Source organism: Cuculus canorus, chromosome 19 (assembly GCF_017976375.1).
Source record: "Cuculus canorus isolate bCucCan1 chromosome 19, bCucCan1.pri, whole genome shotgun sequence".
In the NCBI taxonomy this organism is placed as follows: domain Eukaryota; kingdom Metazoa; phylum Chordata; class Aves; order Cuculiformes; family Cuculidae; genus Cuculus; species Cuculus canorus.
The window spans coordinates 5,225,054-5,247,809 of NC_071419.1; the positions used below are offsets into that span (position 1 = coordinate 5,225,054).

General features: G+C 45.3%; 2 protein-coding genes across 9 annotated transcripts in view; both read right to left on the reverse strand.

Annotated features, from left to right (window-relative positions):
• Positions 1-78: 78 nt before the first annotated feature.
• Positions 79-16,687, reverse strand: POMT1 (protein O-mannosyltransferase 1). Its single transcript, XM_054084188.1, has 21 exons — positions 16,589-16,687; positions 15,546-15,669; positions 14,672-14,815; positions 14,273-14,379; positions 13,588-13,638; positions 13,094-13,240; positions 11,977-12,088; positions 11,255-11,320; positions 10,600-10,693; positions 9,992-10,147; positions 9,283-9,413; positions 8,946-9,041; positions 7,511-7,603; positions 6,456-6,552; positions 6,272-6,364; positions 5,676-5,796; positions 5,304-5,401; positions 4,694-4,807; positions 4,044-4,170; positions 3,244-3,421; positions 79-3,025 (listed from the first exon to the last, which is right to left on the reverse strand). Exons 3-21 carry the CDS (start codon positions 14,791-14,793, stop codon positions 2,851-2,853), a joined length of 2,178 nt encoding a protein of 725 aa, XP_053940163.1. The 5' UTR covers positions 14,794-14,815; positions 15,546-15,669; positions 16,589-16,687; the 3' UTR covers positions 79-2,850.
• An 856-nt stretch (positions 16,688-17,543) lies between these two features.
• The window catches only part of PRRC2B (proline rich coiled-coil 2B), a 49,754-nt gene continuing 44,541 nt past the window's right edge, over positions 17,544-22,756 (reverse strand). For all 8 annotated transcript variants that reach the window (XM_054083948.1, XM_054083947.1, XM_054083946.1 and 5 more), the window contains one exon: positions 17,544-22,329. In XM_054083948.1, coding sequence (XP_053939923.1) covers positions 22,189-22,329 — 141 coding nt within the window. In that variant the 3' untranslated portion in view covers positions 17,544-22,188. The remainder of the gene's footprint in view (positions 22,330-22,756) is intronic.

The following is a 22,756-nucleotide window of genomic DNA, read 5'->3' on the forward strand; positions in this document are numbered from 1 at the left end:
GGAGAGGACAGAGTTGTCCTACTGCCCCTCTCCCCTCCTAAACCCTTCCCTTTTCTCCCTGCCATGTCTATAGTTACGATGTTACTCAATGAACCAGTTAAAGGCAGTGCTACTCGCCTTTTTTTAATATTCAAAATGAGATTGAAGTCTGCCCTGAAATTTAAGCACTACCAGGCGATTAACAAGATACCCCATGTCCCTGGTAATGATCTTCCTTGGCAGGAAATGATCTGCCTGTTTTCTCCAAAGAAATGCCAGTCTCTTTAGCCAAGACTAGGTCACACCCTGTTAGTTTTAACAAGCAAGGGCAGTCCTTATCTTCTCCACCCTGTTGGGACCTTGAGGCCCAGCACTGCCTTCGCGCTGGCCAGCCTCCCTCTCCTGTAGCAGTGTGCGAGGGCAGGACTGACCGGCAGAGGAAACTCCCTTGGGATAGACACAAACCAGAGACTGTCTGGGACAAATGGGAACTTGCAGCCCATCACAGGGGACGGGCCCAAGAGGTGGTGTGAGTCTGATGCCTAATTTATTCCTTTCTAAGCTCCTTGCTACACAGTATGATCAATTTTTGTACCCAAGTAGTCTCCTTTAGCAGAGTTATTGAATGTGTGAGCTCCAACTGGGTTGTGTTGCTCATGGAAACAGAAAGCTGACCTTGTCAGTATTAGTGTCTTTGTGGGCACTTCCGTACTGCTGGTTGCAGATTCTGCTGGGCGGAATCCGTCCGCGTCCAGAGCTGGGTGGTCAGAGCAGGAAGGAGGCAAGCTGCGAGTGCAGGATCCTCCTTCAAACGGCACAAATAGTGCTCTGGACACGCTCCTGCCCTCACAGGGTCAGAGCAGTCGCCTTGCAGGCATTTTAAACGCAAGAATGTCTGGTTGTCTCAAAAGAGCAGAAAAGAGGCTGGAAGAATAAACAGTGATATCCCAGCTTCTGTAGGTTATCCCAGATAAGTGATAGAGCAGCAACATCAAACTTTTGGAAAGAGTTCTGGAATGAAGTGCCGGTTGGGCCGTTGAACTGTCCCTGGGGTATCCTTGAGTCTGGACTTACGGTGTAATTTTAAGAATGGGGGTGGAGGGAAATATTATTAAGAGGAATTTTTTCATATTTGCTAGTTTTCTAAAACCAGGGTCTGGCTGTGTTGGTGTGGAGGTGTTATTTTGTCTAATAAATGAATGAACAAACAGTGACCAGAAATGACCATTTTATATAAAGGTATTAGTGCTGTGGCATTCTGCCAGCACAAAGGTACAGATAGGAGCTCCTCTGGAGGTGCTGATACCCAACAGTTTTCTTTCTCCCCTCAACTCAGACTCGTTAGCTTTAGTTCTGTAATGGCTGAAGCGTTAAGAGCAAAATAAACCCAAAACCCTTTAAAAATGCAGTCTGCACTTTCATCCCTGTGGTCTCTTTAACACTGGAATTTGGTTAAGTTCGTTATTTGTTGTTGCCCTCCACAGCCCAGCAACGCATCGCTAATGCCGAGGAGAAAGCAGGTCATTTTGGAACTGCTGCTGGGTGCTGTGCAGCTCAGGGTGACAGACTGGGAGTATGAATTACTGCGCTTGATGCACGAGTCATGAGGGCTGATTTAAGTAGGGGCAAGACAGTCACCAAAACCAAGTGACATCATCGTTCCTTGGGGGCGAGGAGCCCTGAGCAGCCTTGAATGGCACTTGTCAGAGCAGTGAGGAACTGCAGTAAAAAGCACCCTGCTCTAACACTGCTGCTCCTGGCCATCCTTGTGCTGGATCAGGATCCTGCTGCTGCAGCCACATGGGAAAAACATCAGATGTGGCATAAATGCTTGTACAGAGCTGTGACAAATTGCTGCTTGGTGATCCCATTCTGTCTCTTGCACAGTCCCCTACTCTGTGAAGGCCTCTGCTGGTGCAGTTCAGGGCACGGGCAATGGTTTTACCCAGAACCTGCCCGTGCGAGTTAGAGCAGTGTGATCTGTTCTCCCTTGCTTCAAGTCCTCTTTGGATGGGATGTGAGGACTAACCCTACAGCCTGGTAACTGCAGTCGCTGTGGGTCACAGGCTTCAGCAGAACACTGCCAAAGGGTTCTGCTGGCTGTTCAGCCTGCCTGCGGGTTTAGCTCCAACAGCAATTTCTAAATGTCTACTTGTTTTATTTTTGCTTAGTGTCCTAAAAATGATAGTTATGCCAAATGATTATACATAGATATTAGTAACGAGTCATTATTCTATGCAGAATGAACTATTTATAAACTGAGTGCTGTCATGTACTGAAATAGGGATGACTGCAGCGCAGTGAAAGCAGGGGTGAAGAACGCATTGTTGAGGAATAGTCATGGGACGGTGCTGAAGCCTGCGGGGCTGATTACTGATTGTTAATGTATAAACTTTGAAGCTGGGAAAACCAGTTTTTAGGAAAAACAAAGAAAAGTATCTGATACCTTGGAGAATATCCATTTATAGTAACTTGTTACATGGAATTGCAGACCAGGTTGCCAGGAAACAAAATAGTGAAGCACAATGTAATGCAAGAAGGAAGAAACCATCAACATCATACTCCCAGGGAAGAGAAGAAACCCTTGTAGCATGCAAAGGGCTGGGATGCTGTTGTCCAAAGTCAGCAGCCTTCAGACCCTGAGGGGCAGCGGAAGGGTGAATGTAATAAGGCCAGAGACTGGGAATTGTGCTTCTAACAGCTATGTAACCAGTGAGACCTATTTTTTGTAACAGCGCTCTTTTATTTTCTTTTTCTGTAATACTCGGATCTGGACCACTATCAGACTGTTAAAGATTTCAACTGTACTAACAATAAATCTTGGCTTTGCATAAAGGGTGTTTCCTTTTGGCTATAACAAGTCTCTAACAGTTACTGTTTTCGGATGAGGATGTTCCAGCTGTCCTTCCAGCGCAAGTCCTTGAGTTCGGTGGCAGACAGCGAGGGCTCCCCGTAGGTCACAGGGCTGAATGTGCAGTAGACCAGGTAAACAGAGGAAAACCAGGCTACGATCAGGGCACCGAACATGCTTTTGAGAAGCAGAGATCTGGGATGGCAGAGAGCACTCAAGTTACATCGAGGCTGGCCAAACATCCAAAAGGAAGAGCTAGATCTGGCCTATCTTTCCTAAAGGCAAATGCCAAAGGATAGCATGGCTGGGAAAAATAGCTGCTTTCCCTGAAGGAACTTGCCCAGGTGACAATGGCAGAGAATAGAACTGCACCATTTCTCGTCTGTATCTGCCCATCTGTCAAACCCAAATACCTGCAGAGGTGATTGCCAAGGTGCTGCAAGACGATGGGAATCAGGAGAACCTGGAATGTGAGGGCAGGCAGGTAGTGGTACAGGAAAAGCGTTTTCTCCATCAGGAAGAAGGGCAGGTAATTCACAGCCCAGCCTCCAATGCAGATCCCCCCGGCTGACACCCACAGCCGCCACGCGTCTGCAGGAGACAGGAGAGACCGCTGCAAAGCACTGTCGCTGGAAACTGAAGTCTGTAAGAGGTTGCCTGCTTGCATGGTGTGTTTTTTGCCCGCTCTCTGCAGGCTGTGCTAACAAAGCCTTTAACCGAACCACACTCAAGGGAGGCAAAGAGTTACGTTTTTTCATGCTTTTATGAAGCACCATCCAGACAGATTACAGCCAACAGGAAGCTGTTTCACAGCAGCACAACAGAATATACTGCCAGAGGGTCAGTGTAAAGCCACCCAGCCACACAAGAGATTGTACCTGGGCTAGAACCAACACATCTAAGATAAACCCCTCCTTACATGGCTGATCCCTACCTCTTCTAAATCTTCACAAAAGGGCTCAATAGAACGCAAATCTGATATCTGGAGATTTCCAAGGAATGATTCAATTATGCTGCCTGTTTCATGAGATGATGGACACATTGTGATGACCATCATGGGCTACTCTAGACACTTGTGTGTCCCTTATAAAATGTCAGGGTTAGTAGCACTGGCGTAGCCAAGTACATAGTTGCAAAAAAGGGTCATTAAAGTGTAGCAGAACAAGGGACAACCTCCCTCCCACCTCGACACACACACACAAAGGCATCAGACCTTCAGGAATGTCATAAATCTTCCTTCGTCGTCGTATCAAGTACCACAGGGACAGGCATGTGTAGACCAAGGCAGCAATGTTAGCTGAAGCCCAGGTGACAACATTCCCAAGGAGGTGGATCTGGGCCTGCAGAACAGAAGATGGTCTAAGCCAGAAGTAGAAACACGCTGCTGTTCTTTTAGGGAAGTTTAAATATTACCTACCCAGCTTTGCTAAATTAAACTTCAGCATGCGCCTGGCTAGTAACCTGATCTTTCCTGGAACAAAGCAAGTTGATAAACTTCACTGCCTCAAGACTATTTGTAATGTAAGACATTTAAAAGATGCTATGGGAGATGAACTCATCTTCTAAATGGAATCAATAATGGAAATGATTAAACTGCTGTTTTCCTTTACAGAAAAAAAAACCCAAAACCAAACATGCGATAAGACATGATTTAATTAAAAGCAACTGCTGTCAAAGCTGTATCACCTGCCAAAAAAAAAAACCCTCCAACCCTCTGGGAAAATACATTAACACAGGAAAAGCCTATCCTGGAGCAGTCCTTTGGCTGGAACTGCAGCTCTGCTATCATTGACAGAGCTCACATCTGAACTGAAGTCTGCTTTCTTCACTGGGTTCATGTTTACTTCTGCCTCTCGTACTTACACCAGAGGTTGGATGGAGCCAGTAGGCAATATTTGTATCCATTGTGATCCAGTCAAGAGCAGAGGAGCTGTACTTATGTTCTGTGTCTTCATTTTTTAATGTGAGTATTTTCCACTAGAAAAGAATAAAAGGCGGCTCTGAGAATTGGATAGATGAGTGGGATAGCAGGCATGGGTGAACAGATGTCAGATGTTAACTTCTTAAGGTGGGACTGGAGAAAGACTTTGCACATTTCATACTGGATACTGAGCAATACAATGATTTTGTTTTGTTCTTATACAAGCAGTGGATTTCTACAGCATCAGTCAGAGGCATCAACACTACTGACTGCATTTACAACATACTGCAGTTCAGTTCCAGACAGTTTCTGGGTGCCCAAATGATCCTCCTCCCCCTTGTTTTACACAATCACTTGGGAATTTGTTGCTTAACAGCGCAGGTCTCTGCTGCCCTTCCAAGTGAATTCAGAGATATTTTTTTCCAGTGAGGAAGCCAAACTACTCTATCGGCATAGAATAAACAATGAATCCTCAGGCTCAGAGTCTGCAGAAATGCTCCTGTCCCAGCTCTGCAGCAGAAGGAAAGATGAAGGGAATAACAAGATACTTACTTGCAATTCTGTGAACTTTGCCATGAAGCTGAGGTTTTTACTTATGTCCATCTGTGTAGGAGAGTGGAGTTCCACTTCCCTCTCTTTTTGCTCTTGGCCTGGAAGAAAACAGCACAGCTCAGAAATAACCAACAAAGAGGTACAAAGCTAGAAAGGGGAGAGCGCACATAGAATTCACCACTGGCTCCTCACACTCCTGGGAGCTCCACTCCAACACCAAGTCCAACTGCAGGAGTGCTCTAAGGATCTGACATCCTGATAGAGCCAGATCCTGATGAACACACACACATATTCACAGGGTACCATCTTCCCACCAACATGCAGTGTCCACCCATCACAGAAAACTGCTTTGAGAACACGGCTGAGGCATACTTTTCCCATATCTGTGCTCTTCCACGTTCCACACCATGCTCTGGTGGTAGCCTTTGGATAGCTTCTCTCCAACCACCTCCAGCTGCCGGTATCCCCACTCAGGTAAAGATGCTCCACTGAGCTGAAAGTGAAAGATGACTGTAAACTCACAGTCCTGTCAATCTGAACTTCAAGATGGAGGATCTGAGGCCCTGCCAGAGCAGTGGATGACAGAAAGCAACCTCTAGAAAGTGAAGAGTCACCATGCAATACTGTCTCAAGAAATGCAACAGCCCTAAAGTTAGCGACTCTGGCACACTCAGTAAACTGTTCCAGCTGCTGTCACATACTGCACACAGACTCCGTTGTGTACAGCGGTCCCAACAACCTGAGTAGCAGGACAGCTACTAAAGCTAAAAGGAATGAAGTGTGAATAGGACCACCTGAAACACACACTGCTCTTTTACCTAATGAAGCATGTCAATTGTTTCCTTTTATTTATTTGGTTACTTGCTTTAGTGGTTTAAGCATTTCAGAGCAGAGAGATCAGTAGTTTATGAGATTACAAGAACTGCATGGAGTAAAAGCTATAGGCAAATAAACAGAAAGCCACTTGCCTTTAGCACTGCAGAAGTGTTCACATGGACAAATCTCACTTCTGACAGAATTGTCTTCCACACATCTGTGTCAGACTCCCGATTTACAATCTCCTACAACAGAAAGACATCTTTTGATCCTCACGTTGTCTAAGCTGTCTCTGCTGGAACGTAATGAGATCCTCCCTTTGCTTTGACCACTCACCACTCTCCAGAGGTTCTGTGCTGGCATAGAGATGTTATAATCAATATAGCAGGAAACTTCCTGGGAGTGGGGGCTAAGAGGGGCAGCAACATCATGCCTAGGAGACAAGTAAAGCAAGACCTCCAACATCATTTGCCAAATTCATATGAAAACCAAACCCAAACCCTATAAAGGTACTGAATTGGCTTAGACCAGATTCAGTAATAAAGCAAAAAGTAACTCATTTATACAGATTGCAGTGTTTACCCTGAAAGAGAACACTCCCCACTACCAAGAGCTGCCAGGAACAAGCTCAGAGGAAGCCAATGCAGATGCCTGCTCTGCCAGGCTGGAGAACAAGCACTGATTGTGACAAACAGAGACGCTGTTCACTGGGGTTTCCAATAAAGAACAAATTAGTTTTGGAAGGGTCACAGCAAAAACCCAAGATCAGAACAACACCCTTCCTAATCTGAGTGATATTCAAGCACTCATAGACGCCCTTTGGGAAGTAGTCAGGAGGCAATTTCATACTGTGGTCTTTGCAAGACAGACAAGAATCCATGGCAATCAGCCACAGCACACTGGATTCCCCAACACATCTTCCTAACTTTCAGAGCACATCCTTCATGCAGCAGTACGCCATCAAAGTCAGAGCAATTGACTTTGGGTTAATAGTCACACAAATACTGCCCAGAGCAGAGGCGGTGAAGGAAGCCACAGAACTACTGGGAATAGCTAACCTGGGGAAATCCACCAGTGTCCCCTTTAAAGGCCACTAGAAGAGAAGACTAGAAACAGGTAGCAGCCACTGTGACCAATATCAAATCCCACTGCAAGTCAACTGCAAAAGATAAATAAGCATACAGGATCCTTTCTCTAGGCAACACGGATGGCTTAGGTAACGAACCAAAGGCCCTTCTACCTCCACCATTTAATGAATCCATAAATAACAGGCAGTTTATAGCACATCTGAATGCAAGGGTTGCTTCACTTCAACCCCTGAATAGTTACTCTGAGCGACAGTAAAGCAGAATGAACCAGCAGGCACGGCAGAGGATGAGGGAAATACTTACGTGTTGAGGTACCGCGTCGTGATGCCGTGGACCAGCTGCACGATGTGTCCATGTCTGACAGGACGGGGTGGGTTACTCACCACCAGCTGCTGCCTGGCAGAGCGACACCCAAGAGGAAGTGGTTACATTCTTCTTTACGTATAATGCAACCCTATCATGACCAAACTGTTAGGTCAAGGAGCTGCATGCAGGGACATTTAGGCAGTAAGATGGGAAATTAAAACAATCTATAGTTTGCACCAAAATGGGAACAAAGCTCGTCACATCAAAGATGAGTTAAGGGCAGACTGACTCAGAGGATAGGTAACGGGATACCAGCACCTCGGCTATTAGGTCAGTGGTCTGAATCTAGGCCAGGCAGGACAGAGTTCAGATTATTCTCATCACACGGCTGTTTGGTGGTTTCTGTGAAATGAGGAAGCACTTTAACGACGCCTGGCAGGTGTTCGTACTACCACTGATGTCACTTTTGGCAGGATCATAAGAGATCAATCATTATCTCTACCACGAAGACCAAATTCTCATCTTGCTTCTGGACAGGGCTAAGGCACGCTTCGGCAAGGGGGAACATTGCAGTTCACCTAACTGCTGTCAGTATTTTACTGTTTTATAGAAGGACTTTGCATCCTCCAGGGCTCTTAAGTGTGTTGAATTTGAAGAATTTTAAGACACGGCACTTCTTGTAGAGTCCCTGCTTAAAAGGTTTGCACTACAAACTTTCCCAACGTGATTTATAACGGCACACAGACCTCTGTCAGGACTCTTTATGCAGTTCCCAGAGCCACATAAAACCAACTTTTTGATCAGTATGAAATGATATCACACAAAGGCTTTTACTGGCAAAACTGTAAGAAACAAGAGTCCTGCCCTCCACTGACAGTTACAATGCAAAACACTTCAGTACAAACCAGGCCTCTCAGACACAAACATGCATTTGGAATCCCTCCTGATAAGGCAGATTCTACAGCTCATCCCACACTTCAAATACAAAGAAATACTCATTCTGTAAAAGTGACTTTTACTCTCTTCTAAGACCCATTCGAGTCTGACAAAACTCATTAAGACACTCTAATGCCATGCCTCACACACTCCAAAAAGAAGAACTTCCCTTTCATGCAAAGCACCTGAAGAGTTCCCACTGGCCTCATAAGTCTTTAAAGTTCCCTTTGTGCACAGCACGGCCCATGCTGCAGCAGGAGCAGTACTGAGGACAGTTTTGCAGTCCTCAGTAATGCTTCTACCACATTGAGCAGGACTGTGCAAAGAGCTGCCCTTACCAACTAGAGCTGGAATTATTGTGTCAGGATCACACACGGCCTCCATGCCCATAAGCAGAGACAGTTATGTCAGTTCAAGCCATGCCCTGGTTACATTTTGAAAGTGTGTAGAAGATATGCTTTCAGCAGCTGGGCATTTAGATCTCTTGCATACTCACATTCCAGGATCTTTGACAATCCACCAGTTGTTCACATCCTTGAAGGGATAGCAGGTCACCTGCTGTTGATGGGAACTACCTCGGCCATTCTCATACCTGTACAGAAGATTAAAAACCCCACAGGTGTGTAACAGCCCACTGCTGTCCTCACAGCGATACAAACCAGCACCAGATCGCTGGCTCCACTCCTACAGAGCACAGAGAATCCGTAACTCCACAGTGGGCTCCAAAGGATTAACAAAGAGATTGCCAGGACCCAAACAGAGATACTTGGTTGGTGGGTGAAGAACCAGAGCATGCTTTCACCCTAACAATTTGACCCAGCCAAATTCCTCACCTGATGGGGTAAGTATTCGTGTGAGAATGAAGCCAGCACTGCATGGGCTTGCCCAGCACATTCCGCAGAGTAATCTGAGAGCCGTAGGCCACCTCTAAGGGCTGACCCTGAGTGATTCGAGCCAGCCCACCCTGAAAAATGTAACGATAGGGGTGAGTGGAAAGAAGAAACAACCCAGGCACTGTTCAAACTGTATTAAGGGTCACTTGTCACTTTAAAAGAGCAACATCCTAGCACAATGCCTTCTCAGTTGCAGCACCATGCTTCGCCAACAGTAAATGCACCAACACCTGAAAGACTACAGGGTCCTAGGGAACACCCTAAAGCCATGCTGTTCTAAAGACAGATTAACCCCTCTTCTAAAGAAAAGCATACTATCATCCTGTAGTATACAACATCATGATGTAAGAGTTTGATACTGTATCTACTTCTGGGGCGTTTCCTCTAGGAAGGGACAAATCTTCAGTAGAAGAGCAAATATATTGTTCTTGGATAACTGGGAAAAGCTTTTTATCTGCTATTAGTATTTCAGCCATCAATGCTTCATCTTAAAGCAGTCCTACAGCAGCAAAATAGTTAAATGAGATAAAAGGTACAAACATGCACGATCAAAGGAACAAGATTGCACACCTTCTTCTAACAGTGAATACAAGACAGACTTCCCCCTCTTCTCCATAATGAATCAGTTTCATGACCACGTTTCCTTTACCTCCAAGCTGGCTTGGAATGCGCTTGTCATAATCTGGTCATGAGGCCCAGAGCGATACAGCAAAATCAAGTGCACATAGAAGAAGGACAGGTACATCGCCACCGGCATGATGACGAGGGCCAGTCCCCGAGCTAGAAAATGGCACAGCAAGGCAACCTAGAAGAACACAGAGAACTCACTAGTTTCATGCTCCAGATATTAAAAATATTAAAAACAGCAGTGTACTTTGCTTGTTTTGTTTGTCTTTTTTAAGTTTCCCCAGCCACTGTCATTCAGCTATGACTTCATGGACAGCTGGATAACTTCCACCAAGATCTGAAGTGGAGCTATCAGGAGGTATGTGAAACAGTGAAGGTTTTTTAGCCACAAATCACCGAGACACAGACGAGAGCAGAAAAGCCAGTCACACACGCGTGTTTTTCTTAAACTTAACTCAAGCTTCCCCTGCAACTGAGCTGGGAAACTGTTCTATGACAAGAGGGTTTGCAGACTATGGCAAAGAATCTTAGTACAAAACCCCGCTACAAACAGCACTGTTATCTGTGGGCTTGCAAGGCTCCTGTACTGAAAAGTGACACAGAATATATTTTGCACGCTCTGCTACCTACATTTGACAAGTTCTGGTCCCCTATCATGTGCCAGAAGTGGAGTCCTGCGATGGTCAAGAGCAGTATATAGGTAAACAGGCCCATATATTTCACTCTGAGAAAAGAGTGCATAAAAAATGAACACGGTTAAAGTGTTCATAATCATAAGAGCATCATCCTAATACAAGACATAAACATTCAAACTTTCTCTTAAACATAAGGATGCATTAAAGTCCAAGGACTTAGATTAATGACAAGTTTGGTACAACAAGATAAATAAGCCTTGTGGCTTTGACAGCAGAAGATATCACTTGTTTGCTAATTACATTAACCAACAGCAGTGAGAGGAAACATTCTTGGTAGCAAATCACAAAGCACAGTCCCTAAAATCAAACTTACTGAAGCTTGGGGCAAATAGAGGTGAAATGCAGATGCTAATGTGTAACATAGAGCCATCACTGAGAAATGCGTTTTGTTCTTGGACAGTACCCTCTAACGCCTGGTGTTGCCCACCGTGAATTGATGTCCTCTCCACAGCAATAACCCAACTCACTAAACAGTCCCAGAGATATCTGCTTAGAGAAGCACCAAGAATCAGTCTTCAAAATCCACTGATACCTCAGATGGCAGGCAAGAAAGTCAGCTTACTAAAACAAAGACAGACACCATGACTTACCCAACCGCACAAGAACAAGCTACTCCAGTCAAGAAAAGCCAAAACCACCAGCTCCCAGAGAAGGAACTTCAATAAAAGCACAAAGAAAAGGACGTTACGGTGAGATCCGGGCACTTTCTTCGGAATCTGAATTGAGGTAATTTAACTTGAAAAAACTTGCAGGACTCCCCTATTCCTTACTCTGCCCAGAGATATCTCATTCTGAACCTCCCACGCCATCAGCTTTCAGCCCTGACCCACTGGGTGTTTTTAAATTTACTTCTCTGCATCCTGAAAGGAAAACTGAACGCTCCCAGCATACTACAGAAAAAAAGAAACGTATTACATCACTTGATGAGCTCAGTTTAAAGATAATTTTACTGTACTAAAGATTACTTTACCCTCTGCAAGGATCAGAGAACATGTGAAGTTACCAGAAAAAAGACAAAGACCTCTAAATTCAGTGCCTGTGAACAGTAACAAAGGAGTCCCAAGTGACCTGTTATCATCAGTGATTTTGGTTTTATTGTAAAATAAAAGACAACCTTGCTACCAATTACAACAGTCTTTAATACTGCTCAGTAGAGGAAACTTCTGGGACACCCTTACAAGAGGTCAAAGCATTGGATTTTACAGATAGATGAAGTGACTTGCAGAATGGTGAAGTGACTGAGAGAAAAAAAATCACACAGTCCATGTCAGAAAAAGAATATCCAAAAGGATGGGAGACAACCCAGCTTTACCTGTGCCTTTGTAAATTGTAGAACTTGAGGTAGGACAAAACTGCAAGTAGGATAAAAAAAATCAATATTGATTCCAGGAGCATGAATCTTGACTGGGTGATCAAAGAATTCTCTGTTGGAAAAGAGACACAGACAGAAAATTAGAGAAACTTATCTACAGGCAAGTGCTACCTCAGATAATCCCATCGTTACCCAAGACAAGGACTTGCCCCTTTAAGGACAGCCAATTCACTTGCTATCTACTGCCTGTAATAGGGAGGTGCTGGGTTTAAAGGGACTAAAACCTTCCAGCAAGAGCAAAGTACACAGCCATAACTGTCTCCAAGGATAAAGAGGTGGGCAAGTAGTAAAGTTTGGCAGAAGGCAGATAAAGGTGCTGTGTTTGTCTACAAAGGCAAAGAGAATCAATGCTGGGAAATCCAGAAAGGTGCCTGACAAGAGTCAAGGCAGTGACCCCAGCAGGCAGTGAGCGTGATGACATATCTTCATGAAAAGGAGCTACAATGAGCTGCATCCTGCAGGATTCCCTGAACCAGATTCAGAGCAGTGGTAGCTAGGAGAGTTCTCTCTTATCAGACTGCTAACGGGCTGCTGAGTGGCTCTTTCCCTTTCACACAGCTGACCTCAGACCCACAGAGAAAAAAAACCAAGGGTGTCAAATCATGGTGCTAAGGACACAGACTTGTTTGCTGCAGCCTGGAGATGAAGAAATTTGATGAGCTCCAACTGAAAGTAGGCTCATCCTGCTGTTAAAAAACAGTATGTTGTAAAACTCATCCTGTAAACCTCTGAGGAAGAGAATACAGGCCTCCTTGGATGCAAGAATAGTCTTTTTTTCTGTGAGGCTGTTAAGGTTGCCCATTTTGCCTAATAATGAAATGAACTTGTACAAGGCCTAAGCCCAGAATGCCAGCCCACAGCAGAGCTGGGAGGACAGAGGGGACAGAGAGGCTTGGCAGAGCCACATACAGGCCAGAGCTGAAAGCGGGCTCCAATGTGTTGTTAGCATTCCGTGGGGACATGCTAGTCCAGCCTTTTATGCACTCTAAAAATTCACAAGGGGAAAAGGGACCTTCCCTCTGTGTATGAAGGATGGGGGTCAGTGGAATAATCTTACCTAAGAGAATCAGAAGAGCAGCTCCGAGTGCAGTACAGTGGGAGAACTGTAGTTCCACCAAAATCTGGTATGCTAAAGGCACACAGAGAGCACCAGCCAGGGCTGGCAGGAGTCGCAAAGACCAAACAGGAACATTCATGCTATACTCTGAAAAAGGTGACAACAGCAAGCACAAATTCAGAAACTATTAATTGCAGAGAAGATGGATCAATACAGAACTCCTTATGACTATAACAAGTTGTTGAATCTTACTCCTACTCTTAGTAATTTATTGCCTGTCTTGTACTGCTTGAGTTGTTTTAACTGATTTAAAAAATCCATGCTGTATAAATCTAACATCTTAAGCTTCTATTGGAGACCTGCAGAAGATTTATTTAAGAGAAACGAAGGTGTCAGATAACATGTTACTTCCGCTGGTCAGGCAAAAGGAATCTGTCAGCCGCAGAAATACTGCTTACTTTCTCAAAAGAATGACAGTTACAATCAGCTCTTACCAGCTCCAATCCTGTTCCATAAGAAGTTTCCATCAAATCCTCCTAAGTAACCTACAACAGAAGCAACAACTGTTTTTCCAGTCAAAACAAGTATAAAAACTGGTTCTAAATTGCTTCTGTAACCATTTCGCAAACACATAGCTTCCCCATGAATGAAGGCCCTCTTTCCCAAAAGGGTCCTCTTTTGTACCATTTTGCCTGCAGCAGTGCTTGATAATGTGGAGACGCACGAAGAACATAAATTGGAAACAACACAGTCTCAGTGACAAAGTTACCTGCATATTTAACCTCTCCTTCCCATGCAGACACTTCTATGTTGTGCACATCTCAGCTACGGAAAGGAACTCGGGCCTGAAAGACAGCTTGTAATGTATGTTTTCTACTCACTAGCAGTTCTCATCTTACCTTTCTCTATATCCAAAGGGTCCGATAACAATGAGGTATGGATACATGGCTCCATCACCTCCCCAGTACTCACGCGACAGCCCTCTAACAATAGTTAGGGAAATCTAATAACTAACAATAGTTAGTTAAATACAGGAAATCCTAATTCTTTCTACCTCAGAACCTCTCAGCTGCCTCGTGTTTTCCCCCAGACAGAATCTGACAACTCACTTCTAACATACACTTCTCTCTCCCACAGCAAGAGGCAACAGATACTTTTCGATTCCAGGAGATGCCCTACCTCCCAAAGCAAGCAGCATATGGCCAAAAGGTGGGCCGCTGTCATCCACAAAGAAGATCCTCTTCATGTAGAGCGAAACAAATTGGCCATAATAAACTTCATCAAAACTGAAGCACAAGAGGCAGAAATATGTCAAATTTAACTAGAAACATCCTGCAGGCTGCGGGGAAACTAAGAAAGGAAACAGATTTGTTGGCAGAAAGCTAAGAACACAATGAAGCGCAGTGGCTTTGCCCATTTACCTTCCCCTTGGGAGGTTCTATTAGGGCAACACTGTCACCCTGTTACAGAGGCTGACATCAGGCAAGCCCTGCTCTTCCACTCCTGCGTTCTTATTCACAAATCTTTGAAAAACAGAAGTCTGTGTCACTCAAGTAGAAAATAAACTATTACACTCACACTACAGCCCGGGGGTAGGAAAGCCTCCAAAGACGGCTTATTAATCCCATCACAGTCAATGCCACGAGGTTCATATTTATCTCCACAGTGACCACAAGTGGCTTCTTCAGAAACCCCAACATCCTGGCAACGGTCTGTCCAAATCTGCAGAGCGAACAAAGGAGAGCAGCATCACCCTTTTGTTCACAGTTAACTCAAGATCATTTGCTAGAAAGCAGACACCAACGCTTTCTGCTCCTAGCATCTCATGGTAACCGAGCTTCCAAAGTTCTCTTGCTTCCCTCGTTGATGTGTTTTCTGCTGTATCTACAACTCTTTGAATGAAGTTACCTCACACATTGAACTTCTAATCTGCCCTGCTTCTATAAGTGTATGGTTGTCCATCAACAGTAAGCCAGAAATTTTGCTTCTCCTCACACTGGTTCTGCATAAACACAATAGCTTCATTCGAGCCTATATTCTGCTTTGCACCAACACCTGGATGTGTTCCTGCACAACCTGCTCGAGGTGAACCTGCTTTAGCAGGAGGGCTGGACTGGATGATCTCCCTTTCAACCCCCACCATTCCGTGATTCTGTGAAACCACTCAGACTCAGATGTCAGTGACAGGCAAACCACATGTTCAGCTAGCTTTAAAACAAACGAGAAACAGTTATTTCATGCAAACTGAGCTTATTTCTTGAGGGAGGACAGAGGGCAGAACCCCTAAACATTCTCTGTCTTAAAAAGCTGGCTGCTGGAGCACAGGTGTAGGTGTTGTAGGGCTATAGCACAGCCTAGGGGGAAAAGCGACAGAGAAGAGGATTGAACTCTACTCCTCTAGGCAGAACTGCTAAAAGCTAGGTCAGAAAATAGTAGTGTTGAATCTTCTCACCTCAATATGACTGAAAGTTACCGGAATAAATCCATCTGTGTGGCTTTGATCAAGAGAGAACAAAGCAAGATGCGAGCACATCACCACCGTCAAGTGCACTGCCACTGTCCTCGTTTCTCACTACCTACAAAACACAAGTGCTGTGTGGAACAGGTGTTTTATGAAGCCCCTTGCAAAGCTGTGCCCTCTGTTGGCACTGGGGACACCACAGCACTGCTAGGACAAAGGCAGCCATCCCCTCTGCTCTGCCATGGCCTCACAGTGCCTGGGACCCCTCGAAACACCCTGATGGAAAGGATCCTGCTTCTCCCTGCAGCACTGGCTAGCCTTGAACCCTGGGGCAGGCGTGCAGCACCTCCTCCTAGAATCATTAAGCCTCCACCAGGCTTTGCACCATCTCTGTGACCCTTATGAGAGGGCAGAAGGCCCAAAAGCAAGGACCAGAAGCACCAAGGCTTGTTTCCCTCTTTTGAGCTCAATGAGGGGGCAACAGAACCACAAACCCCATGCCCAGCCCTCACCCTTGGGGCTCAAAGCCAACAAGACCCACCAAGGACCCTGTACCCTCCACCCCTGAGCGCTTTTTGGGGCGGCACAGGACCACTAACCCGACACCAGGCCTCATGGCTTATGGGAGCAGCAGGGCCACCGGACAACCCCTCTAGGCCTTGCCCCATCCCTGAGCCTCCAGGGGAAGTCAGGACACCATTAACCTCCTCCAGGCCTCACCCTGAGCGTCCAAGGATGGGTCAGGGCACCATTAGCCCTCCCCCAGGCCTCATCCTGAGTCTTCAAGAGAGGTCAGGGCACCATTAACCTCCCCCAGGCCTCACCCTGAGCCTCCGGGAGGGGCCAGGGCACCATTAGCCCCCCCCTCCAGGCCCCACTCTGAGCCTCCACGGCGGGTCAGGGCACCATTAACCCCAGGCCTCGGCCCTCCACCCTGAGCCTCGGGGCACCGCAAATTCCCCCAGGCCTCTTCCCTCACACCAAGGCTCCGGGAAGGGTCAGAGTCCATTAACCTTGCCCCACTCCCACCGCACCTTTCGGAGGGGAGGGAAGAGGGACACAGACCCCGGGCGGCGGGACCGCGACCCCCGGCCGGAAGAGACGGCGGCCCTATGCCGGAAGTGACGTCAGACGCAGCAGCGCGAGGGAAGGGCCGCGTAAACATGGCGGCCCTGTGGGGTTTCAGTGAGGTCCCGAGAGCCCCGGCGCGATACAAGGAGTTACTATTACAAAACGTGGAAGATTTTGATTTAAGCTAAAGTAAAATCCATCCAAATAATTGTGCTCTTTGCAAATCAGCTAGAATGTCGCTCTGATGGGTTGTTTTCAAGCCGTGTTTTTCCAGACGCTATTAATTCATTCTTTTTTTTTTTGATGATACCACCACCTCGTGCTCGGTGTGATCTGTGCCGAACAGAGGTGTCTGCTGGAATCCCGTGTGTGTGCAGCCTTTCCCCAGCCCAAAGGCAAGGTCAGGCAGAGCTGGAGCCAAAGCTCCAAATTAGCAAGAGATTTGACTGTTGCGAGGCTCATAACCACATTAAATTGAGTCCTTGGAAGCAACAGAATATACACAAGATTTCTGGGAGATTTTATCCATATGCATAAGAGTGAAAATCCGTCCTGTCCCAGCTCTGGTTTTGCAGTGTTTGATGGGCATCACTCCCTCACCTTGCCCAGCCCCGATAAAGGGTGCTTCCTTTCTAAAACTCCAAAATGAAGCTTAAGAGTTCATTTGATATCATGAAGGCTCCTACAGACCCTGCCAAGGCTGCGCTGAGGGACCTCGTACCCCCAGACTACAGCCCCGCACCTGCCCCATCCCTCAGGGCACCCCAAGAGCTCCATGTGTGGTCCCCAAGTGACCCTGTCACATATCAGTGCTGCAGCGACCTCTGGTCAAGGGGAAAACAAAACCCCAACCATTCAAATCTGTACCCAAAAGAACCAGGCAAGGGACATGAAAATTTGAGAAAAGCATAATCTGCTTTGGTTTTTTTTTTTATTTTTTTTTTATTTAAATAAGGAGAATTCTTTCATATGGAAAGAGCTAATACAATCACATATTTGAAAGGAGAAACAATAGGTACTGAAACGAGGAAAAAGGGCAATTAAGAGTGTGCCGCAACTGGCCTGGTGATGCTGTGGTTCGAGTCCGGTCCAAGTAAAAGTTTCCAAAAAATATGAACAGGTTGCACGTTACACAATTATCCATCGTCTGCCCTTTCAAATATCTGGTCTACATGAAAAGACAAAGAGAGGAAAGGCCAAAAAAAATGTACTATACAGGTCATGAGGTTTAAGCTTAAAGGAGTACGATATCCCCTCGCGAAACAACGAATGCCATTTTTACAGAACCAGAGTATTCCAGCTAGGGACAACGCCTTGAGACATGCTAAGGGCGAGCGCTTCCCCGCTGCTGCTGTGATTCCCAGGGAACGGTCAAGGTTGCGGCTGCAGACATCTTGAGGAGCCGGGATGAGCCAGTAAACCCAAGGGGGTGTCCAGTCCACTAGGAAAATGTGGTGGGTTTTGGATTAAAATAAACAACAACAAAAAGTAGCCGGATTGCTGCTGTCTCTCCAGGCAGCAGTTCCACTGCTTCGGCAAAATGCACCTTTTCTGTTGACAGGCCACCACTAAGTACCCTGATACCAGCTGTAAATTAATTCTTACTCACAAATGCCTCTGGGCTGCTGTACATCAAAAATAACCAGCACTACAAGAAATTAACCTGTGCTTAACCAATCAGAAGCAAAATGGAAGGTTCATGACACAACAGAACGAGATCTCGGCATGCAGTGGTGCTCAAATGAAGTGAATACAGTAGCCTGCCAAAAGGTGAGACGATGCGAAACTGCTAGGCTCATTTTTTAATATCTATTTATAAATACACAGGAACCACAGGGCAGCTTGTAGCTTTGCTGCATTCTTGCAAGGAAGCTGTTAAATGGAGTGCCTCTCCATGAACACAAACACGTGCGAGTTCAACGGGCTGCAAATGCATTCAGAGTAACCGGCAACTGCTCAGCTGCCACACAGCAGAGCCAGGAAGAGTCAGGGAAGATCAACAATACCTGTGTCACTGGTGACTCTGCTGCTTCCACTCATAAAATTACACTGGAGTAATTTTTTCCCCCCTTACTTTTGTTCTTTTCTAATCTCTTTTTTTTTTTTTGTGTTGTTTTTTAATTATGAGCTAAAAGCAGGCTGGAGAGGAAAGCAACACTGAATGCAGCTGCTCGGGCATGAATCACTGCGTGTAAGAGAATTGATGACACACGTGCTTCAGAGCTTCAGCTGAAGAAGAAGCAGCCAAGTCAGCCTCTGAATAGTTCTGCTTCACCCATTTTTGCAGAAAATATGGGTTCCACCTCTCCCTCCCACTGCACCTTTCCAGAAGGAGCCTGTAATTTGGTAGCTGATTTCCAGTCAAAGCAAAAGCAACTTGCTAAGGAATAAATCATTAGGGCCCAATCCTCCAGCAGCAGAGATGGCAAGCAGAACTATCCCCTTATTATAAACCATATCCATGTTCTATACATCTCCATTCTCCTCTCGCCCAAGTGGAATTTGTATCAGCACCCTCGGCATTTGTGCACCTTGAGGATCAGAGGCTTTCCTTTTGACTCAAGAGCACCACGAACTGCACTAACCTTGTACAACAAACAAAAGTATATGCTAGAGAAGAAGGATATTGCACCTTAAAAAATTTGGGCTCTAAAACTGCTTTCCATCACACAAAACTCCATTAAGTGAAAGAGTCTTGCCAACTGCAGCTGACAGTCACGCAAAGGTGAGGAATGGAATGAAGCTCACATGCATTTCTTGGCCTTTCCTGCACAGAATAATTCAGACATAATATATAAATAGAGCAGTGAAACAATTACTTTTTTCACCTAGACCTACAACATCAAATACGTATAAATAAATTCTAGTGTTTTATTCTGTTCGGGGAAGGAATGGAGGGGTTAAAAGAGAAAGAAGGGTGACCGTTTTCAACAGGAAGTATCGTAGTTCTGATGGCATTTACACCAGGGGGCCTGCAATAACTTGTATCTAGCAATAACCGAGTTTCTCCAACACATCTGACCACTTTGAAGTCACATAGGTGGGAGGAAAAAGGTTAGTGTCTTTGTAAAGCTTAAGTAGTGTGTCTAGGGCAGGAAAGAGATGAGAAGAGGGGGGGCTTGGATAAGTCTCTTTAGCTATTACAGTTGATTCTGGGCTGCTGTCAGCTAGGGCCAGCTGGGCAGAAGGGTAATAAAGAAAAAACAGATGAGTCTGTTGTTCAGGATATTCCAGGGAAGAAAAGAAGGGGTTAGGATGACTTACTGGTGGAGCAATCTTTGGAAAATGTTGGGAGCAGGACTAGCAAATGAGAATGTGGGTCTGGGAAATGCCTGAAGGTTGGGGAAATATGTCACTAACTCTCAAACCCTGTACCTTAAGAAGGATGCTAGAGAGATGCTGGCACACTCTGCTCTGAAGTTAAAAATCCATAAAACATGAGGGGGGTGGGGTGGGGAAAGAGCTTTTAGTTTTCTTAGAAGTACCATCCTACCCCTTTCCCTTCGGGTTCTTTGCCATGGTCGATGAGGACGTATGTGGAGAAGGGACATTACTATGTCTAAGTTAGTTTAGGTTTCTAAGCTCTTTAAAGCTACTGTATAAAATTCTTCTTTATACCTAGCTTAAAACTTCAAATGCATCCCTAGAAAGTTACGAAGGATCTTTCCCAGAATGGGGGGGAAAAAAAAGCAAACAAAGAAAAAAGAACATCTTTCAGATCCCTTCCCAAATACATTCTTTGTTCAAAACATCTTCTTTGGAACCACCACCAAATGAGCCGTTGCCACCTAGTAAAGGCATGGCACAGCCAGTTCGGAAGCCGTCATCTCCTGCAGAAATGAAGTTCTCTTTCCCTCACTTCAGAGTGACCAGTCTACATTACGTTTTGAAAGAGCTAAACAACACAAACCAAGTTAGTTGGAAGTAGCTGAGTTTACTCAAGACTACTGTCAGATGAAGGACTCTTAAGCACTCTCAGGAACTTTTAAGTCCATCCTAAAAATCTACACACACACACACACGCGCACACACAAATCAAAACCAAACAACCAAAGAAATAAACCCCCAACCCACTCCCCACTGGCATCTGCCTTTCAGAGATCATCACATACTGGCGAGGAAGCGTGAGGTGGTGACACTGTACGCACACTGTATGCAACTGCACCAAAAGTAAAGAACCCACTGCTGTTCATCTGGGAAAAGAGTAAAAGGATGACTCCAAACTGCCGCTGAAACCATGTGCTTCCGACAAAAAAAAAAAAAGAAGGTTCCAAGTGTGCTAAAATGACTGCCTTGCAGAGGGGCTCCCTTATCGATGCACTTCTATTTGAATTTTACAAAAGGCCATGAGGAACAGAAAGCAAGACCTAGGGAAAAGGGAGAAGAGCAAAGCTTAGGAGAGCTGCCTCAGGGGACGAACACAATATAGAACAAGTCTCAGGAGACATGAAGAATTAGAGCAGCCAAGGTAGGGAGCATACGAGAGCATCACAACTACAAAAAGTAGTCCATACAGACCCATTGGCTCCAGCCAACTCTTCTGACCCAGGTGTGGTGAGGAGTTTTTCTCTTAGCAGGTTCTACATGTTGTAAATCTATGATCTACATTTTGTTGCACATTTGGTAGTCACTAAAAAATCCCAAACCCACAAAAAAAACCCCAAACCTACATCCAGAGGAGCTTGAAACAGATGTTTGGTGCTGGGTTTTTTTTTTCTTTAAACTGAAAATGCCACATTTTGTTGTGCACAAGGCACCCCAATTACACCACTACAATTAAAGTGGTGCAAGTTTCATGGTGAACGCACTGACCTACTATATAACTTTAGTATACGTTTACTTCTAACGCAAGCACTGCTTCTAGCTTAAAACAAAAATACTGAAAAATCAAAAGAATGCCATAACCGTCCTGTTTGGTTTTTTTTTTAAAATCAAACAATCGAAAAGGCTAAATAATCCAGGGAAAATGCACCCAAACAAATTCAATTTAGAAGAATCATGATTCTCAACATAGCACAGAACCATATATAAAACTAAGCAGAGTTTTGTCAGAACATAACTTTAGCCGAAGGGAATTGTTTTCTGGATGGAAAGAGGAAAGCAGAAAGAAGGGGTTGGGGGGAAATGAGAGAACATATAAAAGTTCTGCTATAAACAAAGATATAGCTTTTTTTGTAAAAACCTCAGCTGCCTTTAAAATGAAAAACCTCAAACTAACCCCTCTCCCCCAGTAGCCACTCTGCTGAGACGGAATTAGGGAAGGAGAAGGATGGGCTTTGCCAAGTGAGCGATCACAGCTACCTGTGGATGGCGCATAGGGAGAAAAAAAAAAAAAGGCTTGAGCCACTTAAAAGTCACATGGTTGGTTTGTTTTAAAGCAAGCAGGTCAATGTCATATCCACTGTTTCAAACTGCTTTGTTGAGAGAGGGGCTTGGATAATGTCGCTGTAGTCAGTCAATGCGGGGAGTAGATCCTGGTGAGATTTTCAGGAGATCCAGTGGGGACCAGTCTAAGCTGCAGCACCTCCCAGGCAGCAGGACCAGCTGGGCATCAGAGGTGCTCCTAGGCCTTGCTTTCCTCCACTTTGACTGCCTGAGGTTTGATCGCTCCTGTGCGCACTGGCTTCATCTGGTTTGTGGAGGCTGTTTCTTGCAGCTTTACTGCTCCCAGGTTGGCTTTATTTTCATCCACCCGCTGTTTTGCCTTTTGACACACAAAACCAAAGCATTAGCTAGCACAGAAACATCCAAGCAGATATAAAATCCAAACTGCGACTATTGTTCATTCAAGACATAACATTTGCTCCAAAGATCAAGTATGTATTCTATGCCGTCACGTTTTTTTGTCATGTTTCACGTCTGGCAATGTAAGTAACCTATAAAAACTCAGCAACAAACAACACAGACACTGCAGAACAGGTCACCCTCTAATCTCTCCTGACTTTCAAATCACACAAGATTACTCTCAGACTCAGCGTAACACCCACACACTCACTCTCCTTGCAGGGAAAGTAACAGCTCCCACACCGAGCTGCCTACACAGGCCTTTACACCCTTTCTCTTAAGTCCAAGGCACAAGCAAGACAGTAGAGAAAAGCAGATGCCGTTAGGTCAGACAAAGCAGTGCTGTA